Here is a 24,393-nt window from a genome sequence, read left to right on the forward strand (position 1 = left end):
CAACCTGGGCACCCTCCAGGCAGAAAGAGAGAGAACGAGATGGATGGGAACATTGAGGATAAATTATGCTTAAAGCAATGTAGATAGAAATGAAATGTAGAGAAAGGACACCCTTGCCCGTTTCCTGCTGAGGAGTGACTGTGTCTATTCTAGAGATGTAACTTCTATCAGTAATGTTTTTCGTAAGGTTGTGCCTTACTTAGAAAGCCCCTGCCTTGGATTATGAATACGTTCGATTGTGTGCCAAAACCCCGCCCCCACCAGAATCTACTAGAAGGAATGTCAGACTCATGTTGGTGCATATGTAATCGATGTGAAATGGCTAGCTAGGTAGCGGTGGTGCGCGCTAGCAGCCTTTCAGTCGGTGACGTCACTTGCTCTGAAACCTTGAAGTAGTGGTTCCCCTTGCTCTGCAAGAGCCGCAGCTTTTGTGGAGCGATGGGTAACGATGCTTCGTGGGTGACTGCTGTTGATGTGTGCAGAGGGTCCCTGGTTCGCGCCCGGGTCTGGGCGAGGGGACAGACTAAAGTTAAACTGTTACACATATGGTTATATCAACTCTACCAATAGATTTATCCCGACATTGATTGAATCGTTGATCTTTGATCATTGATTTAATCATTGTAATTGATTGAATGTTTGACGTAATGGAAATAAAATTGATGTTTGTATTAAAATTAAATGGATGTGTTTTTGTATGAAATGAATGCTCGTGGTCAAACAAAATGGATATCTTCGTGTATGAAATGGATGTTTGTGGTCAAACTAAATGGATATGTTTGTGTTTGAAATGGATGTTTGTGGTAAAAACTAAATGGATATGTTTGTGTTTGAAATGGATGTTTGTGGTAAAAACTAAATGGTATGTTTGTGTTTGAAATGGATGTTTGTGGTAAAAACTAAATGGATATGTTTGTGTTTGAAATGGATGTTTGTGGTAAAAACTAAATGGATATGTTTGTGTTTGAAATGGATGTTTGTGGTAAAAACTAAATGGATATGTTTGTGTTTGAAATGGATGTTTGTGGTAAAAACTAAATGGATATGTTTGTGTTTGAAATGGATGTTTGTGGTAAAAACTAAATGGATATGTTTGTGTTTGAAATGGATGTTTGTGGTAAAAACTAAATGGATATGTTTGTGTTTGAAATGGATGTTTGTGGTAAAAACTAAATGGATATGTTTGTGTTTGAAATGGATGTTTGTGGTAAAAACTAAATGGATATGTTTGTGTTTGAAATGGATGTTTGTGGTAAAAACTAAATGGATATGTTTGTGTATGAAATGGATGTTTGTGGTAAAAACTAAATGGATATGTTTGTGTATGAAATGGATGTTTGTGGTAAAAACTAAATGGATATGTTTGTGTATGAAGTGTGTGGTGAAATGAAATAGTATGTGCATGTGGTCCACAGTGGAGGATCAGTGTACCAGAGGGAGAGAAGATCAGACTGACGTTCTCCTCCTTCGACCTGGTCCCTGAGGCCTGTAGAGACTACGTAGATATCTACGATGGTCATAAAACCGGCTCCGCCATGTTGGGTAAGACATCACTCTGTGTTATGCTCTGGTATACAGCAGTTGGACTAGTATAGATACTTATAGTACAGATATACTTAGGCCTACACACCTGTTGCACAATATGTGTAGGCCAACACTCAAATGTACTTATTTACTAGTCTCATAATATATGTCAAAATACCCTAATTATACCCTACCCTCATAATATGTGTACACTGAAATATTCATTTTCTAAAATAGGCTACTTTGTTCATGGATTTTCAATTATGAGAACAGAGAGACTGTGACAACAAGTGTAACATCTTCAGTCCTCCAAACCCACAATCAATATATTCTTAAGTCTCACAATTTGAGCAACTTTACTAATGAACTCGTTTTAGGAGGTATTGTATCTTAACGACATGCAACAGGAGCACTTGGCAGTTGAAACAGGCTGTGAGGAGTGAAATCAACTATGCATACAGCAACACTCAAATTCACTTCAGGCTGCATGAATAAGATATGATGTCCATTCAAAGTTTGGGGTAGGAGATTGGAAAAATAGAGAGAGGTTCCCAAATTAGACTGGCATGTAAATGTAATCTCTACAAACAGAAATTATGCAAAATAGCTGTATTTCTAGTTATTATTGAGCTTACTATGTATGCGGAGACCTGTACAATACTTGTGTGAATTAATCAAATAATAATTGGTGTCACTGTTTGTCATTTCACGTGGTGCATAAGGCCTGTCCAGGTTTCAGTGTAGCACAAATTGGAGTTTGGGTTATTATAACTAACTGTGCAGTTTGATTAGTGGCCTAATCGAACTCTTTAGGGGTTTCTGAACAGTGACATGTTGTTTTCTCACAGGTCGATTCTGTGGTAGTAAGAATCCAGGCCGCGTGGATTCCAGTGGCAACACGATGGTGGTGCGTTTCAAAACCGATGCCACTCTCACCTCCAAGGGTTTCAGTGCCACGTTCACCAAGACCGGCCTCATCCCGACCACGGTCAAACCTACCACCATGATGCCCACAACACCAGCTATAACCGGTGAGTACACTACGGGGAAAAACATAGAATAACATAGAATTCTATATCGATGAGTGTACCCATAGATAATATATACGTTCTATATCTATGAGTGTACCCATAGACAATATATCAGTTCTATATCTATGAGTGTACCCATAGACAATATATCAGTTCTATATCTATGAGTGAACCCATAGACAATATATCACTTCTATATCTATGAGTGAACCCATAGACAATATATCACTTCTATATCTATGAGTGTACCCATAGACAATATATCAGTTCTATATCTATGAGTGTACCCATAGACAATATATCAGTTCTATATCTATGAGTGAACCCATAGACAATATATCAGTTCTATATCTATGAGTGTACCCATAGACAATATATCAGTTCTATATCTATGAGTGTACCCATAGACAATATATCAGTTCTATATCGATGAGTGTACCCATAGATAATATATACGTTCTATATCTATGAGTGTACCCATAGACAATATATCAGTTCTATATCTATGAGTGTACCCATAGACAATATATCAGTTCTATATCTATGAGTGTACCCATAGACAATATATCAGTTCTATATCTATGAGTGTACCCATAGACAATATATCAGTTCTATATCTATGAGTGTACCCATAGATAATATATAAGTTCTATATCTATGAGTGTACCCATAGACAATATATCAGTTCTATATCTATGAGTGTACCCATAGACAATATATCAGTTCTATATCTATGAGTGTACCCATAGACAATATATCAGTTCTATATCTATGAGTGAACCCATAGACAATATATCAGTTCTATATCTATGAGTGTACCCATAGACAATATATCACTTCTATATCTATGAGTGTACCCATAGACAATATATCAGTTCTATATCTATGAGTGTACCCATAGACAATATATCACTTCTATATCTATGAGTGTACCCATAGACAATATATCACTTCTATATCTATGAGTGTACCCATAGACAATATATCAGTTCTATATCTATGAGTGTACCCATAGACAATATATCAGTTCTATATCTATGAGTGTACCCATAGACAATATATCACTTCTATATCTATGAGTGTACCCATAGACAATATATCACTTCTATATCTATGAGTGTACCCATAGACAATATATCAGTTCTATATCTATGAGTGTACCCATAGACAATATATCAGTTCTATATCTATGAGTGTACCCATAGACAATATATCACTTCTATATCTATGAGTGTACCCATAGACAATATATCACTTCTATATCTATGAGTGAACCCATAGACAATATATCAGTTCTATATCTATGAGTGTACCCATAGACAATATATCACTTCTATATCTATGAGTGTACCCATAGACAATATATCAGTTCTATATCTATGAGTGTACCCATAGGCAATATATCAGTTCTATATCTATGAGTGTACCCATAGACAATATATCAGTTCTATATCTATGAGTGTACCCATAGACAATATATAAGTTCTATATCTATGAGTGTACCCATAGACAATGTATCAGTTCTGTATCTATGAGTGTACCCATAGACAATATATCACTTCTATATCTATGAGTGTACCCATAGACAATGTATCAGTTCTATATCTATGAGTGTACCCATAGACAGTATATCACTTCTATATCTATGAGTGTACCCATAGATAATATATCAGTTCTATATCTATGAGTGTACCCATAGACAATATATCAGTTCTATATCTATGAGTGTACCCATAGACAATATATCACTTCTATATCTATGAGTGTACCCATAGACAGTATATCACTTCTATATCTATGAGTGTACCCATAGACAATATATCAGAGTGGACCAGTCAGATTGCCACGGTCAGAGGTTATATGCCCCTTCTAGGAATTAGCCTGTATTTCTAATTGTGATTTTCATATAGATCTAGTACTTGGTATGCCACAGTTACAGCTGTATTGACTTTCTGCAGGTAGCCCTCCTTCCTCCTCCTCTTGACTCCAGTTGAAATATGTGAGCTCTCTCCGTGGTATAATTGATTGGAATTCAGTGGCTTGCAGCAGCAACAGTATCGATGTTGTTAAACCTTCCTCACCAGAACATTTTTGTCAAAACTTGCCTCTTTTTCTAGTTTTTCATTCGTTTAAATGATATAGAATGATTGATTTCATCAGCAAGATAATTTGCTAAACTATGTCCACATTGCACACAGCAGGCATACATAGCAGGCATAACTTTGCCTCTAGCAACTTCCATACTCTAACTGTACATTCCAAATGACACCCTATTCCCTCTAATAGTGCACTACTTTTGACCAGAGCCATATCAAAAGTAGTGCACCACTGTATATAGTGAATAGGGTGCCATTTGGGACGCAGTTTAACGGATGTAAATCGTTGGCTATGTTGTGAAGATCAGTATAAACCAGCTGATTGATGAGCACTGTTTGTTGGTGAATAATCACCCGTGTGATATGCTGGCATAATGGTTATGGCTGCCTTTCTCCTGACATAGACACAACGATAAGAGGCTGACAGGCAGCTTAAAGGACAATTCCACCCCCAAACTATATTTTGGTATTTGTTTCATTAGTCTATTGTTGACATAGTGCCAAAATGTTTTGCTTGTCAGCTATCAAGTTTTCAAGATATGTAATGTTCAAAGTACAGAAATCATCCCATCATATGAAGCGAAACGCAGCATCATATGATGCAAAATGCATCATACGGGGATGATTTCTGTGTTTTGAAAGTCACATATCGTGAAAACTTGATTGCTGACAAGCTAAACATTGTGGGACTATGTCAACAATGGACTAATTAAACAAATACCGACATTTCCTTTTTAGGTGGAGTTGTCCTTTAAATAAGAATGAATGCAGCTAAAACAATAGGGTGGGTGTGTCGTTTTTGTGTGTGTGCGTGCTCGAGGGAGTCTCCCATAGCCCTAAGCTTTGTCCATTCATCACTAACCCAAGCTTCGTGTTCTCTGCTACAGACTCAGGCTGCGGTGGTGTCGGAACGCTGTTGGGCCGTAAAGGGGAGATCCATTCTATGGGATTCCCAGATGCGTATCCCGGGAATCTTCACTGCTCCTGGAACATCACAGCTCCGGAAGGCTTCCTGGTCAAACTGCACGTCACAGACATGTCCGTCACGGGAGAGGCGGGCCAGTGTGGCGAAGACAAGCTTGTAGTTTCTGACAGCCTCCAGGCGCTTGGTAAGTTACAGCCTGTCCACCCAACCTGGATCCCCTGTTAATGTGTTATTATGGAGATCCAAAATGGCCCCAAATGGTGTCATAGAGGACAGACACTTTTAGTTGTTGGTTGTTGTTGTTTGGTAAACTCAGATGGACCGTCCAAATTGCTCGTCGGTCTCTATGAAAGCCCCAAAACGGCATCCAGTGTAATCTCTGACAGCCATTAGTCCATTGATAAGACAAGCCACCCACAATACCCACCTACAGTATCTGTAGCCAAACCACACAATGGCTACCAGCCCCTAGTTTCTTGTTAATAAGATGTGCCTGCCCATCCACACTATGCCAAACCCCCAAATGGCGACAGTGGGGGCCAGGCAATAACCTTTGACCCGCTCCCCCTCGTATTTCCCAGACAAGCTGTTTGTCGACTGAGGGACACACACACACACACACACACACACACACACACACACACACACACACACACACACACACACACACACACACACACACACACACACACACACACACACACACACACACACACACACACACACACACAACAAACAAATCAAGTAGCAAGAGACAGCAGATAAGCATATGCTGAGCAGAATGTGCCCCGTTGCTTGAAATGAAAAGGGGGCGGGGGACTTTGACTCCTGGACAGAGCGCCAAGCACCAAGCTAGGCCAGTATGCTGAGTGTGCCAGTGCCTGTCTCCTGTCCTCAGGGCTGTAAAGCTGTTGATTAGGATCTCTCCCCAGAGAAGGAGTGAGGCTAGGGAACTGTAAATGTGACCTCCTTGTTATTCACATCAGAGAGCTGGAGTCTGATAGTTTTATCTCTAGCACAACACTCTGGAGCAGAGTGGAGACAATAACACCTGCGGCGTGTGTGTATGTGTGTGTGTGTGTGTGTGTGTGTGTGTGTGTGTGTGTGTGTGTGTGTGTGTGTGTGTGTGTGTGTGTGTGTGTGTGTGTGTGTGTGTGTGTGTGTGTGTGTGTGTGTGTGTGTGTGTGTGTGTGTGTGTGTGTGTGTGTGTGTGTGTGTGTGTGTGTGTGTGTGTGTGTGTGTGTGTGTGTGTGTGTGTGTGTGAGCAACGGTCAGTTCCTTCCTCACCAGAGGTCTCTGTCGGAGCTCTAACTGTCAGGACAGGCGCGACCCCCTGCCAAGGGGAGCAGGGCTCCGCAGGAGGGCATGGTTGGCCCCTGACAGCACACATTAAACCTAACAAGTACAGGAGCAAAACACTAGGCAGCCACACAGACAAAGGGCAATAGAAATACAGACTCCTCCATTGTAGGCTCTTCAGTTGGTGCTGTGTCATTTCAGAACTCTGATCTCCTTCATTTAAAAAATCTATAGTTACTGAGGTAGCGTAGACGGTAGTAAACGTTGAAAGCGGAGGGGTATGTTTTCTGAGATGTTGTACCCTTAGACCTTTTTGTGACGTGAAACCATTTGATTGATGTGTCTTATTTTACAAGGTTATATTTACATTATGACTGACATGTTCTTTATCGATGAGAGGACCGTGCCTCATCAGAAATCTGTCTGTTCTCTGTAATGTCTATTGAACGTCTAATGATTACACATCTTTGCTAGACCAACATTGGTATGCATGGAAATTAACATTTGTGTATTTGAAATTCTGGTTACTACTCTTATGTTTCTATATTAGTAATAGGTCTGTCTCTGTCTCTGTCTCTGTCTCTGTCTCTGTCTCTGTCTCTGTCTCACTCTCTCTCTCTCTCTCTCTCCACCAATCCAATACTCCTAATTTCCATTCCTTCTCCATCCCAGGCACACACTGTGGCTACGTCCTTCCCCCTGTGGTGGTCAGTGCCAATAACAAGATGTCCCTGAGCTTCCTGTCCGACTCACGTCTCTCTGACCGAGGCTTCTCCGCCAAGTGGGAGGCCGTGTATCCTGAGGACATTGCCGGTAATAATCCCAGCTTTCTCCGCTTACACACACACACACACACACACACATGCACGTGTCAACGTGCACACATGTGAATCTGTACGCACACATACAAACACACACACACACACACACATACACACCTGAGGCACCTTATATCGCTGAGGCAGCTCCACTACTCTCTAATAATGACCAGCCATAAAGTGAACTTTAGATCCCCGGGACATATTTATGACAGGAGCAACGTCATAGAACGAGAAGTATGAGTGGTAAGTACAGAGAAAGCACAGGTCAGGGTACACTGGTCAAACGAGGGAGAATGCTTTGATCATGATTATAATTTATCAATCGGAGGGCTTGACATTTCGGTTGTGAAAGGGGTGAGGAGGTCAGAAGGAGGATTTGTTTTTGTAAAGTCATTTGTTCTGATGTGGTAGCTTTAATATTTTCAACTGCTGTTTTACTGTGGCGTTGTTTGGCATTATACTACAGTTGTTTGGCATTATACTACAGTTTTTTGAGTCGTTCAGGACATTTCAGTTCATGGAAGTCAACACCCAAGGTTTTGGACGTCAACACCCACATTTAAAGAGATATCAATATGGACGTAAAGTGGATGTATTAAACGTTTATTTCTGTTACAAACTCCACGGACCCGCTCCATCTGAGTAAACACACATACACTCCATCTTTAAATAAACAGGGAGAGCCAGATACCAGGGCTGATCGACCAGCTACATTAGGGTGTATTGCATAGGCTTGCACTGGCTGTTTATCACTGTGACACACTGTGCTTACTACTGAGTAAATTCTACTCTGCTCTCTGGCTGATGTTGAGGAAGCTGCAGCTCATCTACTTTAATCTGTTTATATCCCGTCTGCCCACTATCATCATTCAGACACACACACACACACACACAAGGACGCATGCATGCACTTACACACACACGCACTGACCCATGAATGGACATACACACGCACATACACACGCACACGCACACACACACACACACACACACATGCATACAGTATGTACACACACTAACCCCCACCTTCATTCCACAGCGATCCAGGGATGCGGAGGGGCCTCCCATGAGATTAAAGGGGTTATTAAGTCTCAGAACTGGCCTATGAACTACAAGGCGGCCAGCGAGTGCATGTGGAGTGTGGAGGTGCCCAAAGGGAAGACCATAACCCTGACGTTCACCCACTTCCACGTGGAAGCCAAGGACATTTTCACTTCCAAATGCTTGGATAACATGGTGGCATACGACATCGATAATGACGGAGCTGAGAGTACAAAACACGGTGAGTACAAAATATGGTGATTTTAAACATTTGATTGAATGTTGATTGAATAGTGCTGCAGCTAGTGTACCATCAGCACATTGTTACCCAAATTTATGAATGGTTATTTATAAATAAAATGATAAGTTACAGAGTAGTAGCACTAGTAGCACTAGTAGTAGTAGTAGTGGTAGCAGCACTAGTAGCAGTAGTAGTAGTAGCAGTAGTAGTAGAAGCAGTAGTAGTACAGATGTAGAATCTTAATTTGAGCCAGATTGCTATAGCAGGAAAATAATCCTGCAGCAACAGGAAATGTGAATTATTATGTGGATTATAATTAATGTATATTTTGTAGGGGATGATACATTTTCCATATGGAAGTCTGAAATTTCAAAGGGGAAATAACAAACTTCAGAAGCCTTTTTAAACCTCCAAATACGGCTTAAATAAAGTTTTCCTGGAATAGGGTGATCAAATTAAGATCCTACATCTGTAGTAGTAGTAGTAGCAGTAGTAGTAGTAGCAGCAGCAGCAGTAGTAGTAGCAGCACTACTACTAGTAGTAGTAGTAGTAGTAGTAGCAGCACTAGTAGCAGCAGTAGTAGTAGTAGCAGTAGTAGTAGTAGTAGTAGCAGTAGTAGAAGTAGCTGTAGTAGTAGTACTATTAGTAGTAGAAGTAGCAGTAGTAGTAGTACTATTAGTAGTAGTAGTAGTAGCAGTAGCCGTAGTAGTAGTACTATTAGTAGTAGTAGCAGTAGTAGTAATACTATTAGTAGTAGTAGTAGTAGTATCTGGTGTTGTTTTTACTTACCAGGTCCATGGTGTGGTGACCGACTCCCAGCCACCATCACAACTAAGGGCAACAAGTTGGTGATGCGTTTCCATACTGACTTCTTCGTGGAGGCTAAAGGTTTCAGAGCCTACTGGACTACAGACATCACTCAGCCTGTTCCCACTGAGCCCCCTGTACAGCCCAACCCCTGGGACAACATCACCGTAGGTAGGTACCTAACCCTTACCCAGCCTGTTCCCACTGAGCCCCCTGTACAGCCCAACCCCTGGGACAACATCACCGTAGGTAGGTACCTAACCCTTACCCAGCCTGTTCCCACTGAGCCCCCTGTACAGCCCAACCCCTGGGACAACATCACCGTAGGTAGGTACCTAACCCTTACCCAGCCTCTTCCCACTGAGCCCCCTATACAGCCCAACCCCTGGGACAACATCACCGTAGGTAGGTACCTAACCCTTTCCCAGCCTGTTCCCACTGAGCCCCCTATACAGCCCAACCCCTGGGACAACATCACCGTAGGTAGGTACCTAACCCTTACCCAGCCTCTTCCCACTGAGCCCCCTGTACAGCCCAACCCCTGGGACAACATCACCGTAGGTAGGTACCTAACCCTTACCCAGCCTCTTCCCACTGAGCCCCCTATACAGCCCAACCCCTGGGACAACATCACCGTAGGTAGGTACCTAACCCTTACCCAGCTTGTTCCCACTGAGCCCCCTGTACAGCCCAACCCCTGGGACAACATCACCGTAGGTAGGTACCTAACCCTTACCCAGCTTGTTCCCACTGAGCCCCCTATACAGCCCAACCCCTGGGACAACATCACCGTAGGTAGGTACCTAACCCTTTCCCAGCCTGTTCCCACTGAGCCCCCTGTACAGCCCAACCCCTGGGACAACATCACCGTAGGTAGGTACCTAACCCTTTCCCAGCCTGTTCCCACTGAGCCCCCTATACAGCCCAACCCCTGGGACAACATCACCGTAGGTAGGTACCTAACCCTTTCCCAGCCTGTTCCCACTGAGCCCCCTATACAGCCCAACCCCTGGGACAACATCACCGTAGGTAGGTACCTAACCCTTTCCCAGCCTGTTCCCACTGAGCCCCCTGTACAGCCCAACCCCTGGGACAACATCACCGTAGGTAGGTACCTAACCCTTACCCAGCTTGTTCCCACTGAGCCCCCTATACAGCCCAACCCCTGGGACAACATCACCGTAGGTAGGTACCTAACCCTTACCGAACCTGTTCAGCAATCTACACACAATACCCCATAATAACAGTGAAAACAGGTTTTGAGAATTTTTGCAAATGTATAAAATATAGAAATAAACCCTTTGCTATGAGGCAAGAAATTGAGCTCAGGTGCATCATGTTTCCATTGATCATCCTTGAGATGTTTCTACAACTTGATTTGGAGTTCACCTGTGGTAAAATCAATTGATTGGACATGATTTGGAAAGGCACACACCTGTCTATAAGGTCCCACAGTTGACAGTGCATGTCAGAGCAAAAACTAAGCCATGAGGTGGAAGGAATTGTCTGTAGAGCGCCGAGACAGGATTGTGTCGAGGCTCAGCTCTGGGGAAGGGTACCAAAACATTTCTGCAGCTTTGAAGGTCCCTAAGAACACAGTGGCCTCATCATTCTTAAATGGATGAAGTTTGGAACCACCAAGACTCTTCCTAGAACTGGCCGCCCGGCAAAACTGAGCAATCGGGGGAGAAGGGCCTTGGTCAGGGAGGTGACCGAGAAGCCGATGGTCACTCTGACAGAGCTACAGAGTTCCTCTGTAGAAATGAGAGAACCTTCCAGAAGGACAACCATCTCTGCAGCACTCCACCAATCAGGCCTTCATGGTGGAGTTGCCAGACGGAAGCCACTCCTCAGTAAAAGGCACATGACAGCCCGCTTGGAGTTTGCCAAAAGTCACCTAAAGACTCTCAGACCATGAGAAACAAGATTATCTGGTCTGATGAAACCAAGATTGAACTCTTTGGCCTGAATGCCAAGCATCACGCCTGGAGGAAATCTGGCACTATCCCTACGGTGAAGCATGGTGGTGGCAGCATCATGCTGTGGGGATGTTTTTTAGCGGAAGGGACTGGGAGACTAGTCAGGATTGAGGGAAAGATGAATGGATCAAAGTACAGTGAGATCCTTGGTGAAAACCTGCGCGAGAGCGCTCAGGACCTCAGACTGGGGCGAACGTTCACTCTCCAACAGGACAACGACCCTAAGACCATGTGACGCCCCCCAAAAGCCCTTCAGGTGGCCAGTCTGTAGAGTACAGTAGAATCCTGTCTTTTTTTCTGCTGATCCATTTGGTTCAATGCCCAGATGCCCAGATGTGTAGTAAAACTAGATTATTTGGTGGAGCTGTAAACACTGTGGTACGTTCCAAATGGCACCCTATTCTCTATAGTGCATTGCTTTTGACCAGAGCCCAATAGGGTTCCAGTCAAAATTAGTATACCATTATCTGTATAGGGAATAGGGTGCCATTTTAGGATGCAGACAGTGTAGTATGAAGTGCCCTTAGTGCAGCAGTTGCCCTCTGGTTGTCTCTTACCCTTTGCCCCATTCTTTATCCTTTGTTGGGCCCCAGGTGGCCGGGCCCCTGCCAAGCCAATTGCTGAAATCGAGTTTTACAGATGGACTGTGCATCGTGCTGCCTCGGGGGGGGGGGGGTTTCTGGTCGGGCACAGCCGAGAGGAGAGGAATAGGAGAGGAGACGAGACGAGGGGAGGGGAGGGGATGACTGTGGGAAAAATTCTTTCTGCTATCAAAACAATAACCCTATAGTCTTATCGCTGATGTCAGATAAGATAACAACTGTTCTGTCCTTTACTCTAGAATGGCCAACCACATGTGGCAAACCCGCCATTCCCCCCACCATCCACACCCGCATCGTCAATGGAGAGCCAGCCAACCCACACTCCTGGCCCTGGCAGGTGTCCATGCAGGTGAGACACTGTCTGTCTAAACTCTATTTAGGGTCATTTAGATCCATCAAACACTGTTATTCTAGAATCAAATCCAAAATGGCTGCCTGGTTGCCAACATGTCTTAGGCCTATACCCATTATGCATCAGGGAACATCACGAATGTGTCAACTATTTTACAACAACAAGTTAATTCATTTACTCAACATCTCATCTCTCAAGGGCAATATCACCAATAGGTTTTGAATGAGATTCTCTGTTATCATGATGCAGCTACAGCTGAGACTTCTTTCAGTTGGGACATGTTTGTTAATTGACATCATCATTACATGGATCGGATTACACACACACACCCTGAGATTGCACACACACACACACACACACACACACACACACACACACACACACACACACACACACACACACACACACTGCTAATAAAACTTAATGAGATGAGTCCCTTCAGCTCAACCTCCTCATTATTTAAAACAACTTTGATTATATCAGAGGCATCGTCGTACGCGATGCTTGTTTGTGCGTATGTGTGGTTGTGTGTTTGCGTACTGTCTCACAGGTTTGGCCTTTAGAAGACAAATAGGCACGACTGGCTCACAATTGAAGGAATAGTTCAAACAAATTACAAAATTACATATTGGTTTCCTTGCCCTGTGAGCAGTCTAGGGACACGGCCCATAGCATGGATTGCTGTCTTACCTTGTCCATAGACTGCTTACAGGCTAAGGAAACCAACATGTCATTGAATAATTTGGGTGATATATCACTTTAAAAGCTGATGTTTTATTTTCCCAGGTTTGGCCTAGCAGTCAGGAGACGCCCAAGTTCTTCCACACCTGCGGAGGAACTCTCATCCATAAGAACTGGGTCATGACAGCTGCCCATTGCTTCATACGGTGAATGAACTACAGGTTGAGTCCTAAATGGCACACTATTTAGGGCACTACATTTGACCAGGACCTATAGGGAATAGGGTGCTATTTGAGACGCATAGGCCCTGGTCAAAAGTAGTGAAATATATAGGGGAAAGGGTGCCATTTGGGACGTAGACACAGAGACAGAATTACTAGAACAGACATTCTCATTCAAGTCAACGGTCCATTCCATGTTGGGCGGTAATTCTATTCCTATAAATGTGCACTCCCCTCAACTGTGTCACAGGTACATATCACCGTACATGTAGGCCAGCAAGTCCCTATGGTGTGCACAAAACAAGACGATTTTGGCATACATTTTTTCCTTTTGAGATTTTAAAATGTACCTTTTACATTTGATTGAGCTGACACAGTGGTGTGAAAAGTACCCAATTGTCATACTTAAGTAAAAGTATAGATAACTTAATGGAAAATTACTCAAGTAAAAGTGAAAGACACCCAGTAAAATATTACTTGAGTAAAAGTCTAAAAGTATTTGGTTTTAAATGTACTTAAGTATCAAAAGTAAATGTAATTGCTAAAATATATTTAAGTATCAAAAGAAAAAGTAAAAGTATAAATAATTTTACATTCCTAATATTAAGCAAACCAGACAGAACGATGTTCTTGTTGTAGTGTGCCAGGGGCACTCAGATATAATTTACAAATGGAGCATTTGTGTTTAGTGAGTCTGCCAGATAAGAGGCAGTAGGGATGACCAGGGATGTTTTCTTGATGTGCTTGAATTAGAAAATGTTCCTACCCTGCTGCTAAGCATTCGGAATGTAACAAGTACTTTTGGGTGTCTGGGAAAATGTATGGATTTTTAAAAAGTACATTATTTTCTTTAGGAATGTAGTGGAGTAAAATGAAAGTTGTCAAAAATATCTATAGTAAAGGTACAGCTACCCAAAAAAATTACTTAAGTAGTACTTGGGACTTGAAAGTATTTTTACTTAAGTACTTTATACCACTGAGCTGACATTACGTAATATTGTTCTGTGTCTTGTTAAGTAAACAAAACAGAAAAGTATTTTTAGACCATGAAAGTTGAGAAAATGTCCCTGCCTGTGTCTGGAGCCTATTATCTTAATGCAGACAGGCAGTTCTTTAGGACGCCTATGCCTCTGTCTGTCACAACCATTACCTAGGTCCTTATCTAAGGCTTGTTACAGGGCTGGTGCTGGGTCTTGTTAGTACAATGAATGTCTCCAACTGTGTATAATGACCCACAGAGTTAATTCTGCCCTGTCACAGAGAACCATGCTGATAGATAGGAATTGATGGTATGCTGCTACTGCCAGCAAACTCTGTACGCTGTAGGTTTTTTTGGTGGTTGGTTTTGTACATAGAAATAGATCCTTTAAAGGGTATATTCCCAAGTCAAATCATTCAATTTCTATGATGTAGTTATAGGTGGTTGTGTTGAGGAGGATGTCTGCATCAGTGTGTGTGTTTATACAATGAGTGTACAAAACATTAGGATATATCTGATATGTGTCTCTCTCTCTCCAGGTACGCTGACGAGCTCCAGCGCTGGAAAATGTGCCTGGGAAAACACAACCTGACGTTCACAGAACACATGGAGCGCTGCTTCGGCGTGACGGGCATCTACCGCCACCAGGGCTTCAAGTACCCCACGTTGCCCACGGTGGAGTTCGACATCGCCCTCGTCAGGCTGGGTGGGGAAGTGACCCCCAGCGATCAGATCTCCTACTCCTGCCTGCCCTCCCTGGAGGAGGTCCTGGAGGGGGGCAAGAAGTGTTACGCCACCGGCTGGGGAGATGAGACTGGTGAGGGGTTGTGGGGCTTTGGGACGTCCACGATTTGCTGTGACCTCTTTTGTCTCATTTGAGGAATTGTTTGCGTCCCAAATTCCACCCTATTCCCTATATAGAGCCCTACGGGCCCTGGTCAAAAGTAGCACACTGCATAGGGAATAGGGTGCCATTTGGGACGCAGACGGTGTGTAGTGCAGATACAATCAATGTTATGCCATCGGCTGTGGAGATGAAGACTGGTGAGGGCTTGAGATGTTTTGTGATGTCTGCCATTTATTGTGAATCCTATTGGAGGACACCATGATATTGGAGCCAATTGGAGGGGTAGCCCAGACCAGCGCCTATCAACCCAACACCTTATGCAAAGTGATCTAAATCTCTTGACGAGGTTGCTAGGGGTTGGGTTAAGGGTGCTACAATATGCATTGTGCAGATAAGTGGGATACAGTCAGAGCAAGATATTAGGATTGTGACCTAATTTTCCTATCAGAAAAAAACATATGACTCTTCCCTTCCACAAATATATACAAGCACGTACAAGCTACAACAAAATACAACAATCCGTTTTCTTATTTCCATACTGCCAAACCTGGTTCCAGTTCCTCCGGTGCTTTCCCCCCTCTGTTGGTTAACAATTGAAAATACATCCACTGAATTTCAACCTTGATCTCGCTGTACACTTCTTTGGCTGCGTTCACACAGGCAGCCCAATTCTGTTCTTTTTTTGGTTCACTAATTGGTCTTTTGACCAATCACATCAGATCTTTCCAAAGCAGATCTTTTTCAGCGCTGATCTGATACCAACTAGTGAAAAAATGATCGCAATTGGGCTGCCTGTGTAAACACAGCCTCAGTTTTCTATGAAAAAGCTTCTAAAAGGGATAAATGTCAATCACTATCAGTTGATAACAATAAACTAACTGGAGCAACTCATTTATTTTTAATCAGGCGATTCCATGAATACCAAAGTAGCTGAGGACCAAACAATAAATTAACCGGTTCTATCTTTTTTAATCAGGCGATTCCATGAATACCAAAGTAGCTGAGGACCAAACAATAAATTAACCGGTTCTATCTTTTTTAATCAGGCGATTCCATGAATACCAAAGTAGCTGAGGACCAAACAATAAATTAACCGGTTCTATCTTTTTTAATCAGGCGATTCCATGAATACCAAAGTAGCTGAGGACCAAACAATAAATTAACCGGTTCTATCTTTTTTAAGCAGGTGATTCCATGAATGCCAAAGTGGCTGAGACCCTGAACCAGGTGGCCCTGCCGGTGGTGCCCTTCAACACCTGTAAGAAGATGGACTACTGGTGGTTCCAGGTCAAGACCTCCATGATCTGCATGGGCTACACCTTGCCTGACGAGCTCAAGTCTGTCTGTCAGGTACTCAAGTGGGAAAAGATACCCGCATAGTATTATACTGTGTAATGCAAAAAATTATCCATTGACTTATGCAGTGATTACATGATATAAAAAAAACTATTTGATTAATGATGTCATGGTTGTGTTGATGATGTCATCAATATGAAATGCTGTTGACCCTCGTCATGTGACACAGGGGGATTCGGGCGGTCCCCTGGTGTGCCAGGACTCTCCCAACGCTCCCTGGGAGGTGCACGGCATCACCAGCTTTGGTCCCAACGGCTGCATCATGGACAAGAAACCCTCTGTGTTCACCCGTGCCTCGGCCTACATCCCCTGGATGGAGAATGTCATCCGCAGGGACATGTACAACCAGCACAGTAGGTTATTTATTTTATTTAACCTTTATTTAACTAGGCAAGTCAGTTAAGAACAAATTCTTATTTACAATGACATCCTACCCCAGCCGAACCCTAACCCGGACGACGATTGGTCAATTGTGCGCCGCCGTATGGGACTCCCAATCACGTCCGGTTGTGATACAGCCTGAAATCGAACCAGGCTCTGTAGTGACACCTCTAGCACTGAGATGCAGTGCCGTAGACCGCTCCGCCACTCGAGAACTGGTTCCAACTGGTCTAAATCGGTTTCTAATATCAGGCTTTTTGGTTGATTTGGAGTGGCGTGACATATTTCTTTCTGCTCCTTTCTCTCTCTCTTTCCCTCTCTCTCTTTCTCTCTCTCTCTTTCCCTCTCTCTCTTTCCCTCTCCCTCTTTCCCTCTCTCTCTTTCCCTCTCTCTCTTTCCCTCTCTCTCTTTCTCTCTCTCTCTTTCCCTCTCTCTCTTTCTCTCTCTCTCTTTCCCTCTCTCTCTTTCTCTCTCTCTCTTTCCCTCTCCCTCGTTCTCTCTCTCTTTCCCTCTCCCTCGTTCCCTCTCTCTCTTTCCCTCTCTCTCTTTCCCTCTCTCTCTTTCCCTCTCTCTCTTTCTCTCTCTTTCCCTCTCTCTCTTTTCCTCTCCCTCTTTCCCTCTCTCTCTTTCTCTCTCTCTTTCCCTCTCTCTCTTTCCCTCTCTCTCTTTCCCTCTCTCTCTTTCTGACCCCCCTCTTTCTCTCTCTCTTTTTCCCTCTCTCTCTTTCCCTCTCTCTCGTTCCCTCTCTCTCTTTCTGACCCCCCTCTTTCTCTCTCTCTTTCCCTCTCTATCTTTCCCTCTCTCTCTTTCTGACCCCCCCGTTCTCTCTCTTTCTTTCCCTCTCTCTCTTTCCGACCCCCCTCTTTGTCTCTTTGTCCCTTCTTGTTCTCCCTCCTCATCTCTCTTTCTGTCCTCCCTTCAACTTACTCCCCATCCCCTTTCCTCCTCTCTTTGTAGCATCTGGCTGCGGCGGGCCAAAGGACCTGACTGGCGAGAGTGGCATGTTGTCCAGCATGGGGCACCCGGGCAGCTACAGTAACGGTGCCCACTGCCAGTGGCACATCAAGGTGCCCGACGGTAAACTGGTCCACCTGCACTTCCACAACTTCTCCCTGGAGGACACCCAGCTGTGTCTCAACGACAAGGTCACCATCAACGACAGCTTAGCCAGCCTAGGTAGTACAGCCGTATGTAAGGGTCTTTGGTGTGTGTGGGAGGAGGGGGGGTAGGTGATATGGGGTGTGTGCGTATGTATGTGGCTGACGATTAATTTGCGGGGGTCACTTGTGTCTGATAAATGAGATTACTGTGTGCTTTATTGTGTCTCACCTCAAACAAGTCAATGTCATTTCTTTCCAATATGATTAAGAGTAAATGACATTTCAGAGTCAAGTTGTTTGCTCTGGCAGCCGTACAACTGACTGGAAGGCAAGATGAAACCCTGTGACAAGAAAGCTGTAACAGAGAATGCTCTTGTCTCTTCAACAACTGATGTGCTTTGTCAGCCAGGACACGTATTGATGGACTTGATAATAGGGTAGTTGAATATCATTAATCACAGCAGACAGATTACTGTCGTTATCATAATGACAGTTGTAGATTAAGGCCCAGGAGACTATGTTTGCACAAAGAGATTCAGCCAACAATGTTTGATTAGCCTTTGAAACCCTTGATTTGGCTCATATCAGAAGAAAGAAAGATCTTGCTTCTCTCTATCTATCCTGTCAGTACATATGAAGGAGAGGAGACCAATTAAGTGATGCACTGCATGTCTCCTTATGACATTATGATCTTTATAACCTCAGTATGTCACCTTATAACATCTGTATGTCACCTTATAACCTCCTTATGTCTCCTTTATAGGTACCTACTGCAGTCACATTCCCCCTCAGGACCTAGTGAGTATCGGTGACAGACTGAGCCTCTATTTCTCCTCCAACAACAAGGTGGTGGACACCGGCTTTAGGGCCTCCTGGATGGCTGTGGACCCCAGCCAGGGTGAGTAGAGCTGGGCTTCAGGGCCTCCTGGAAGGCTGTGGACCCCAGCCAGGGTGAGTGGAGCTGGGCTTCAGGGCCTCCTGGAAGGCTGTGGACCCCAGCCAGGGTGAGTAGAGCTGGGCTTCAGGGCCTCCTGGAAGGCTGTGGACCCCAGCCAGGGTGAGTAGAGCTGGGCTTCAGGGCCTCCTGGAAGGCTGTGGACCCCAGCCAGGGTGAGTGGAGCTGGGTGAATGGACAGACGTTCCTTGTGGAAGAAGCCTCTAAGCACAGTTCTAGGATCAGCACCTTTAGCAACCCTCCTAATGTGAACATTCACCATATGGCGGCCATGGCGGAATACATATCTGACTTCAGATCACTGCTTAGGCGCACCTTCAGTTTCACCACTAAGCCTAACATTCTTATGGATTTACACAAAGTCTTTACATACAGACTCTCCCCACCCTCCTCTCTCCCACTTCCCCCTACAGCTTCATGTGGAGGTGTCTTCAGCAGTGAGCAGGGAGAATTCACCTCTCCTAATTGGCCTAACAACTACCTAGACCAGGCTGTGTGTACCTGGCGTATCTCCATCCCCTCAGCTAAGAACATCCACATTGTCTTCACCCATTTTGAGGTGCAGGCCGTGAACCAGCTGGGACAGTGTGTGGACTACGTGGAGATCTACGGTGGAGCAGGGTTGATCTCACAAGGCTGGTACCATAGCGATAACACTATAGAGACGCCATTAAAATAGGATTCATAGAGGATATTTTGTTGGATTTCTGCAAACTGCTGTGGATTCAAGTTATAAATTGTCCTTTTTTCAAGAGTGCATTACTTTGATCAATGTAACTAAGTACATGTGATAAATCTACATTACTTCAATAACATACTTTTCTTATTTGTACTTGGTTACCTGTGCAGGTCGCTTCTGTGGCTTTGCCCCGCCCCCCGAGGTTACTGTCGTCGGCAACACGGCTGTGGTCCGTTTCCTCAGCAACAAAGCCAATGTGGAGAAGGGTTTCCGTGGTTACTGGACCACTGATCCCAACATGTTCCCCACTCTGCCTCCCCCTCCCGCTAACCCGTGGGACAACATCACTATCAGTAAGTACAACCGCTGGTTAACCACAGATCGAGGATCAGATTACCCTGACACAAATCCTAACATGAACCATTAGGGGGAATAAAAGTATCTGACCTTAGATCTGTGTCAAATGCAGATTGAGGACCATTTTACTGAGAATGTGTTTTTCTATGATTGTGTTTTGCTTTTCGTGTATTGATGTGTATACAGGGCTCATCTGTAAAAGTGACCTTGGTCTCAGCATGACTCCCTGTCAAAAGAAAGATTAAATTAAATAAAAATGGCCAACTACTACCTTCTCCTCATGGGATGTTTATCTGGACAACTGCTATGTTTACTACAGAGACATTGTCTCTAGGGACATCATGGAGCCTTGCCAGCTCAAACAGACTTCAGTAATAAAGTGGCTTTCCCTTTCCAACAGCAGGGTGACATTTCCCACTGACTGACACTTTGAAAAGACTTTCATGAGTACCTTTTATTAACTGTATATTGACCTGTCTCTCTCTTCTTCCTATAGGCTGGCCTGAGACGTGTGGGAGCCCTGCTGTACCCCCCAGTAGTGCCACCTTAAGAGTGGTCAACGGGGTAGAGGCTGTGCCCCACTCCTGGCCCTGGCAGGTCTCCATGCAGGTGAGGCCTGGGTTAGTGTGTGTGTGTGTGTGTGCACTACCGCGTATGTGCAGGACTTATTTGCAACTAGTGCCTACATGCATGTGTGTGCGTGTAATCATGTATGCTGATGAATCTCTCTCTCTTCAGGCCAGTCCGTTCAATCCCATCCCCTACATGCATGGCTGTGGAGGCTCCCTGATCCACAAGGAATGGGTCCTGACGGCCGCTCACTGCTTCATGGCGTAAGAACACACACACACACACACACACACACACACACACACACACACACACACACACACACACACACACACACACACACACACACACACACACACACACACACACACACACACACACACACACACACACAAACCTCACATTAACACATTATTCTATCCAATCCCAAAATGTGAGTTACAAGTAATAATAGAAACTCCCTTTAACTTTCTAACCTTAACCAAAAATCCCTTCTCCCCCCGACCCCATCCAGGCCTCTGAGTAACCCCACCTATTGGCGCATGTGTCTGGGTAAACACCACATGAACTCGTCCCGGGACCTCCCTTCCCATGAGGCCTGCTACAAGGTGAACAGCATCTTAATGTTTATTTATTGAGATATTAAAGCATGTATTATCTAAGTATAAATTGTAATATGATGTCTCTCTTTCTGTATTGTCATTGATTGTTTTTTATCTCCTTCATTTTTATTGTTTTACTGTAAAGTAGGTAGCGATTTTTTTTTTTTTTTAATTAAGTTTAATTTGATTCGATTTCTTTGACTCCAGGTGGACGGCATCATCAGGCACAAGGGCTTCGTGTACGAGCAGGACAAGACGGACATCACTAACGACATTGCCCTGGTGCATTTGAGCTCTGCAGTCAACATGACCAGGGAGATTAGTCCCGTGTGTCTGCCGGCGCTCGGCGCCCTGATGCCTGCTGGGAAACCATGCTACGTCACGGGGTGGGGCGACGAGAAAGGTATGTTTTTTATGGTTTTTAGGAACAGTAGTTTATCAATAGGCACACTCGTAGGGGCACATACACAGACACACACCCTTGCAATTCAGATACATGACACACCCCTTCAAATACACATTTGAAAATACACCATTTAAATACACCTTTAAAAACACAGCACATATTGCATAGCAACACCTACCTCTGCTGAGACTAAACTTTTAACTATTTTATGATGCTATAACAACATCAGCCCCAAAGAACCTCTCCTCAAACTGATAGTGATAGCTCCACCCATCTCACCCAGCTCCCACTCTACTTGACACTTGACTGACATTAGCAGGGCTTTCCTCTCCTAGGAGGGATTATAAGCAGGCTACAATATTAACGCAAAGCCTGGTGTTGGCTGACTGGGTGTGTCATGTTCTTTTCAGGGCTGATAAAGTTTTCATGAGGCCAGGTGGCACTCCACAGCACTGACATCACATATAGAGTCTGAGTCAACTCAGCACAGTATTGACACCACGTATAGAGTCTGAATCAACTCAGCACAGTATTGACACCACGTATAGAGTCTGAATCAACTCAGCACAGTATTGACACCACATATAGAGTCTGAATCAACTCAGCACAGTATTGACACCACGTATAGAATCTGAATCAACTCAGCACAGTATTGACACCACGTATAGAGTCTGAATCAACTCAGCACAGTATTGACACCACGTATAGAGTCTGAATCAACTCAGCACAGTATTGACACCACGTATAGAATCTGAATCAACTCAGCACAGTATTGACACCACGTATAGAGTCTGAATTAACTCAGCACAGTATTGACACCACGTATAGAGTCTGAATCAACTCAGCACAGTATTGACACCACGTATAGAGTCTGAATCAACTCAGCACAGTATTGACACCACGTATAGAGTCTGAATCAACTCAGCACAGTATTGACACCACGTATAGAGTCTGAATCAACTCAGCACAGTATTGACACCACGTATAGAGTCTGAATTAACTCAGCACAGTATTGACACCACATATAGAGTCTGAATCAACTCAGCACAGTATTGGCACCACGTATAGAGTCTGAATCAACTCAGCACAGTATTGGCACCACGTATAGAGTCTGAATCAACTCAGCACAGTATTGACACCACATATAGAGTCTGAATCAACTCAGCACAGTATTGACACCACGTATAGAGTCTGAATCAACTCAGCACAGTATTGACACCACGTATAGAGTCTGAATCAACTCAGCACAGTATTGACACCACGTATAGAGTCTGAATTAACTCAGCACAGTATTGACACCACGTATAGAGTCTGAATCAACTCAGCACAGTATTGACACCACGTATAGAGTCTGAATCAACTCAGCACAGTATTGACACCACGTATAGAATCTGAATCAACTCAGCACAGTATTGACACCACGTATAGAGTCTGAATCAACTCAGCACAGTATTGACACCACGTATAGAGTCTGAATCAACTCAGCACAGTATTGACACCACGTATAGAGTCTGAATCAACTCAGCATAGTATTGACACCACGTATAGAGTCTGAATCAACTCAGCACTGCAGCAGATGACCCCAGAGAGAGAGAGACAGAGAGCACTCAACCTCTCACACAGTGACAAGGCAGCGACACAAACATACAATACTATATCTGACTTTAACATCTTCTGTTCTGTTGTATCTATCTGAGCTCCCATTGACTCTCAGTGATTACTCTAGTATAGGACTATAGCATAGCTAGTAGACATACTGGATATCCATTATTGATCAGTCATGTATAGAGAGAGATACAAGGAGGAGTGATATGTTAAGGCTATTCACGACGGGTTCAATGAGGATAGCGAGGCTTGCAAGCTAAGAAGCTAGCTAGCATGGTGACCATGTGGTCATATTGAATTAGACAGCAGTTGTAATGGTCATTATAGACATTTGCATGGGAACATTACATGGGCATGCCTGTCTAGCCACTCCCCTAACACGCCGGCCCTCCCCCTTCCTCCCATCTCTCTCTCCAGGTAGCCTCTTCCCTGTTGTATCTGAGAAGTTGAACCAGGCAGCCCTGCCCATCGTCCCCTTCGCCACCTGCAGTAAGCCAGCCTACTGGTGGGACACCCTGAGACCCTCCATGATCTGTGCCGGATACGAGTCTCCAGACGAGCTCAAGTCAGCCTGCCAGGTAGACTATGGACCCCTACCCGGCTACAGTGCCTCGTTTTGGGCAAGGGGAGGAAGGGAGAGAGCCTGGTGGTACAACCTATTACACAGAGAGTGGCTCGGTTTGCTCTAGGAGAGGTTGGGAGAAAGCCTGGTTGTTCAACCCAACTAACCAGCTTTAGTGCTTCGTTTTGGGGTAGGTAACGGTAGATTATGGGTGGTAGGCTGGTTGTATCACCTTGGCTTCTACTGAGACCAAGTGGCTTGTTATTATATTACACAATGATAGTACAGTCCAGTGGTTTCTCCTGGTTGGAATGCATTATGTAACACAGCACACAGCATTTGTTTGTGATCAGTCAGCCTTGATAATGGTTGAA

The 24,393-nt window shown here is 44.1% G+C and overlaps 1 protein-coding gene across 1 annotated transcript in view; it reads left to right on the top strand.

The window, feature by feature from the left end:
• Positions 1-24,393, top strand: part of LOC139579182 (ovochymase-2) — a 37,246-nt gene that overhangs the window by 11,504 nt on the left and 1,349 nt on the right. Inside the window, exons 6-25 of the mRNA XM_071407568.1 lie at positions 1,416-1,542; positions 2,373-2,555; positions 5,539-5,760; positions 7,548-7,688; positions 8,736-8,978; positions 9,771-9,956; positions 12,606-12,715; positions 13,505-13,605; positions 15,139-15,416; positions 16,633-16,796; positions 16,972-17,155; positions 18,141-18,359; positions 19,047-19,181; positions 19,652-19,873; positions 20,088-20,270; positions 20,771-20,883; positions 21,013-21,107; positions 21,359-21,452; positions 21,654-21,849; positions 23,875-24,035. Of these exons, the coding sequence (XP_071263669.1) occupies positions 1,416-1,542; positions 2,373-2,555; positions 5,539-5,760; positions 7,548-7,688; positions 8,736-8,978; positions 9,771-9,956; positions 12,606-12,715; positions 13,505-13,605; positions 15,139-15,416; positions 16,633-16,796; positions 16,972-17,155; positions 18,141-18,359; positions 19,047-19,181; positions 19,652-19,873; positions 20,088-20,270; positions 20,771-20,883; positions 21,013-21,107; positions 21,359-21,452; positions 21,654-21,849; positions 23,875-24,035 (3,357 nt within the window). The remainder of the gene's footprint in view (positions 1-1,415; positions 1,543-2,372; positions 2,556-5,538; positions 5,761-7,547; positions 7,689-8,735; positions 8,979-9,770; positions 9,957-12,605; positions 12,716-13,504; positions 13,606-15,138; positions 15,417-16,632; positions 16,797-16,971; positions 17,156-18,140; positions 18,360-19,046; positions 19,182-19,651; positions 19,874-20,087; positions 20,271-20,770; positions 20,884-21,012; positions 21,108-21,358; positions 21,453-21,653; positions 21,850-23,874; positions 24,036-24,393) is intronic.

The sequence above is a fragment of the Salvelinus alpinus genome, chromosome 6 (genome assembly GCF_045679555.1).
Source record: "Salvelinus alpinus chromosome 6, SLU_Salpinus.1, whole genome shotgun sequence".
Classification (NCBI taxonomy): domain Eukaryota; kingdom Metazoa; phylum Chordata; class Actinopteri; order Salmoniformes; family Salmonidae; genus Salvelinus; species Salvelinus alpinus.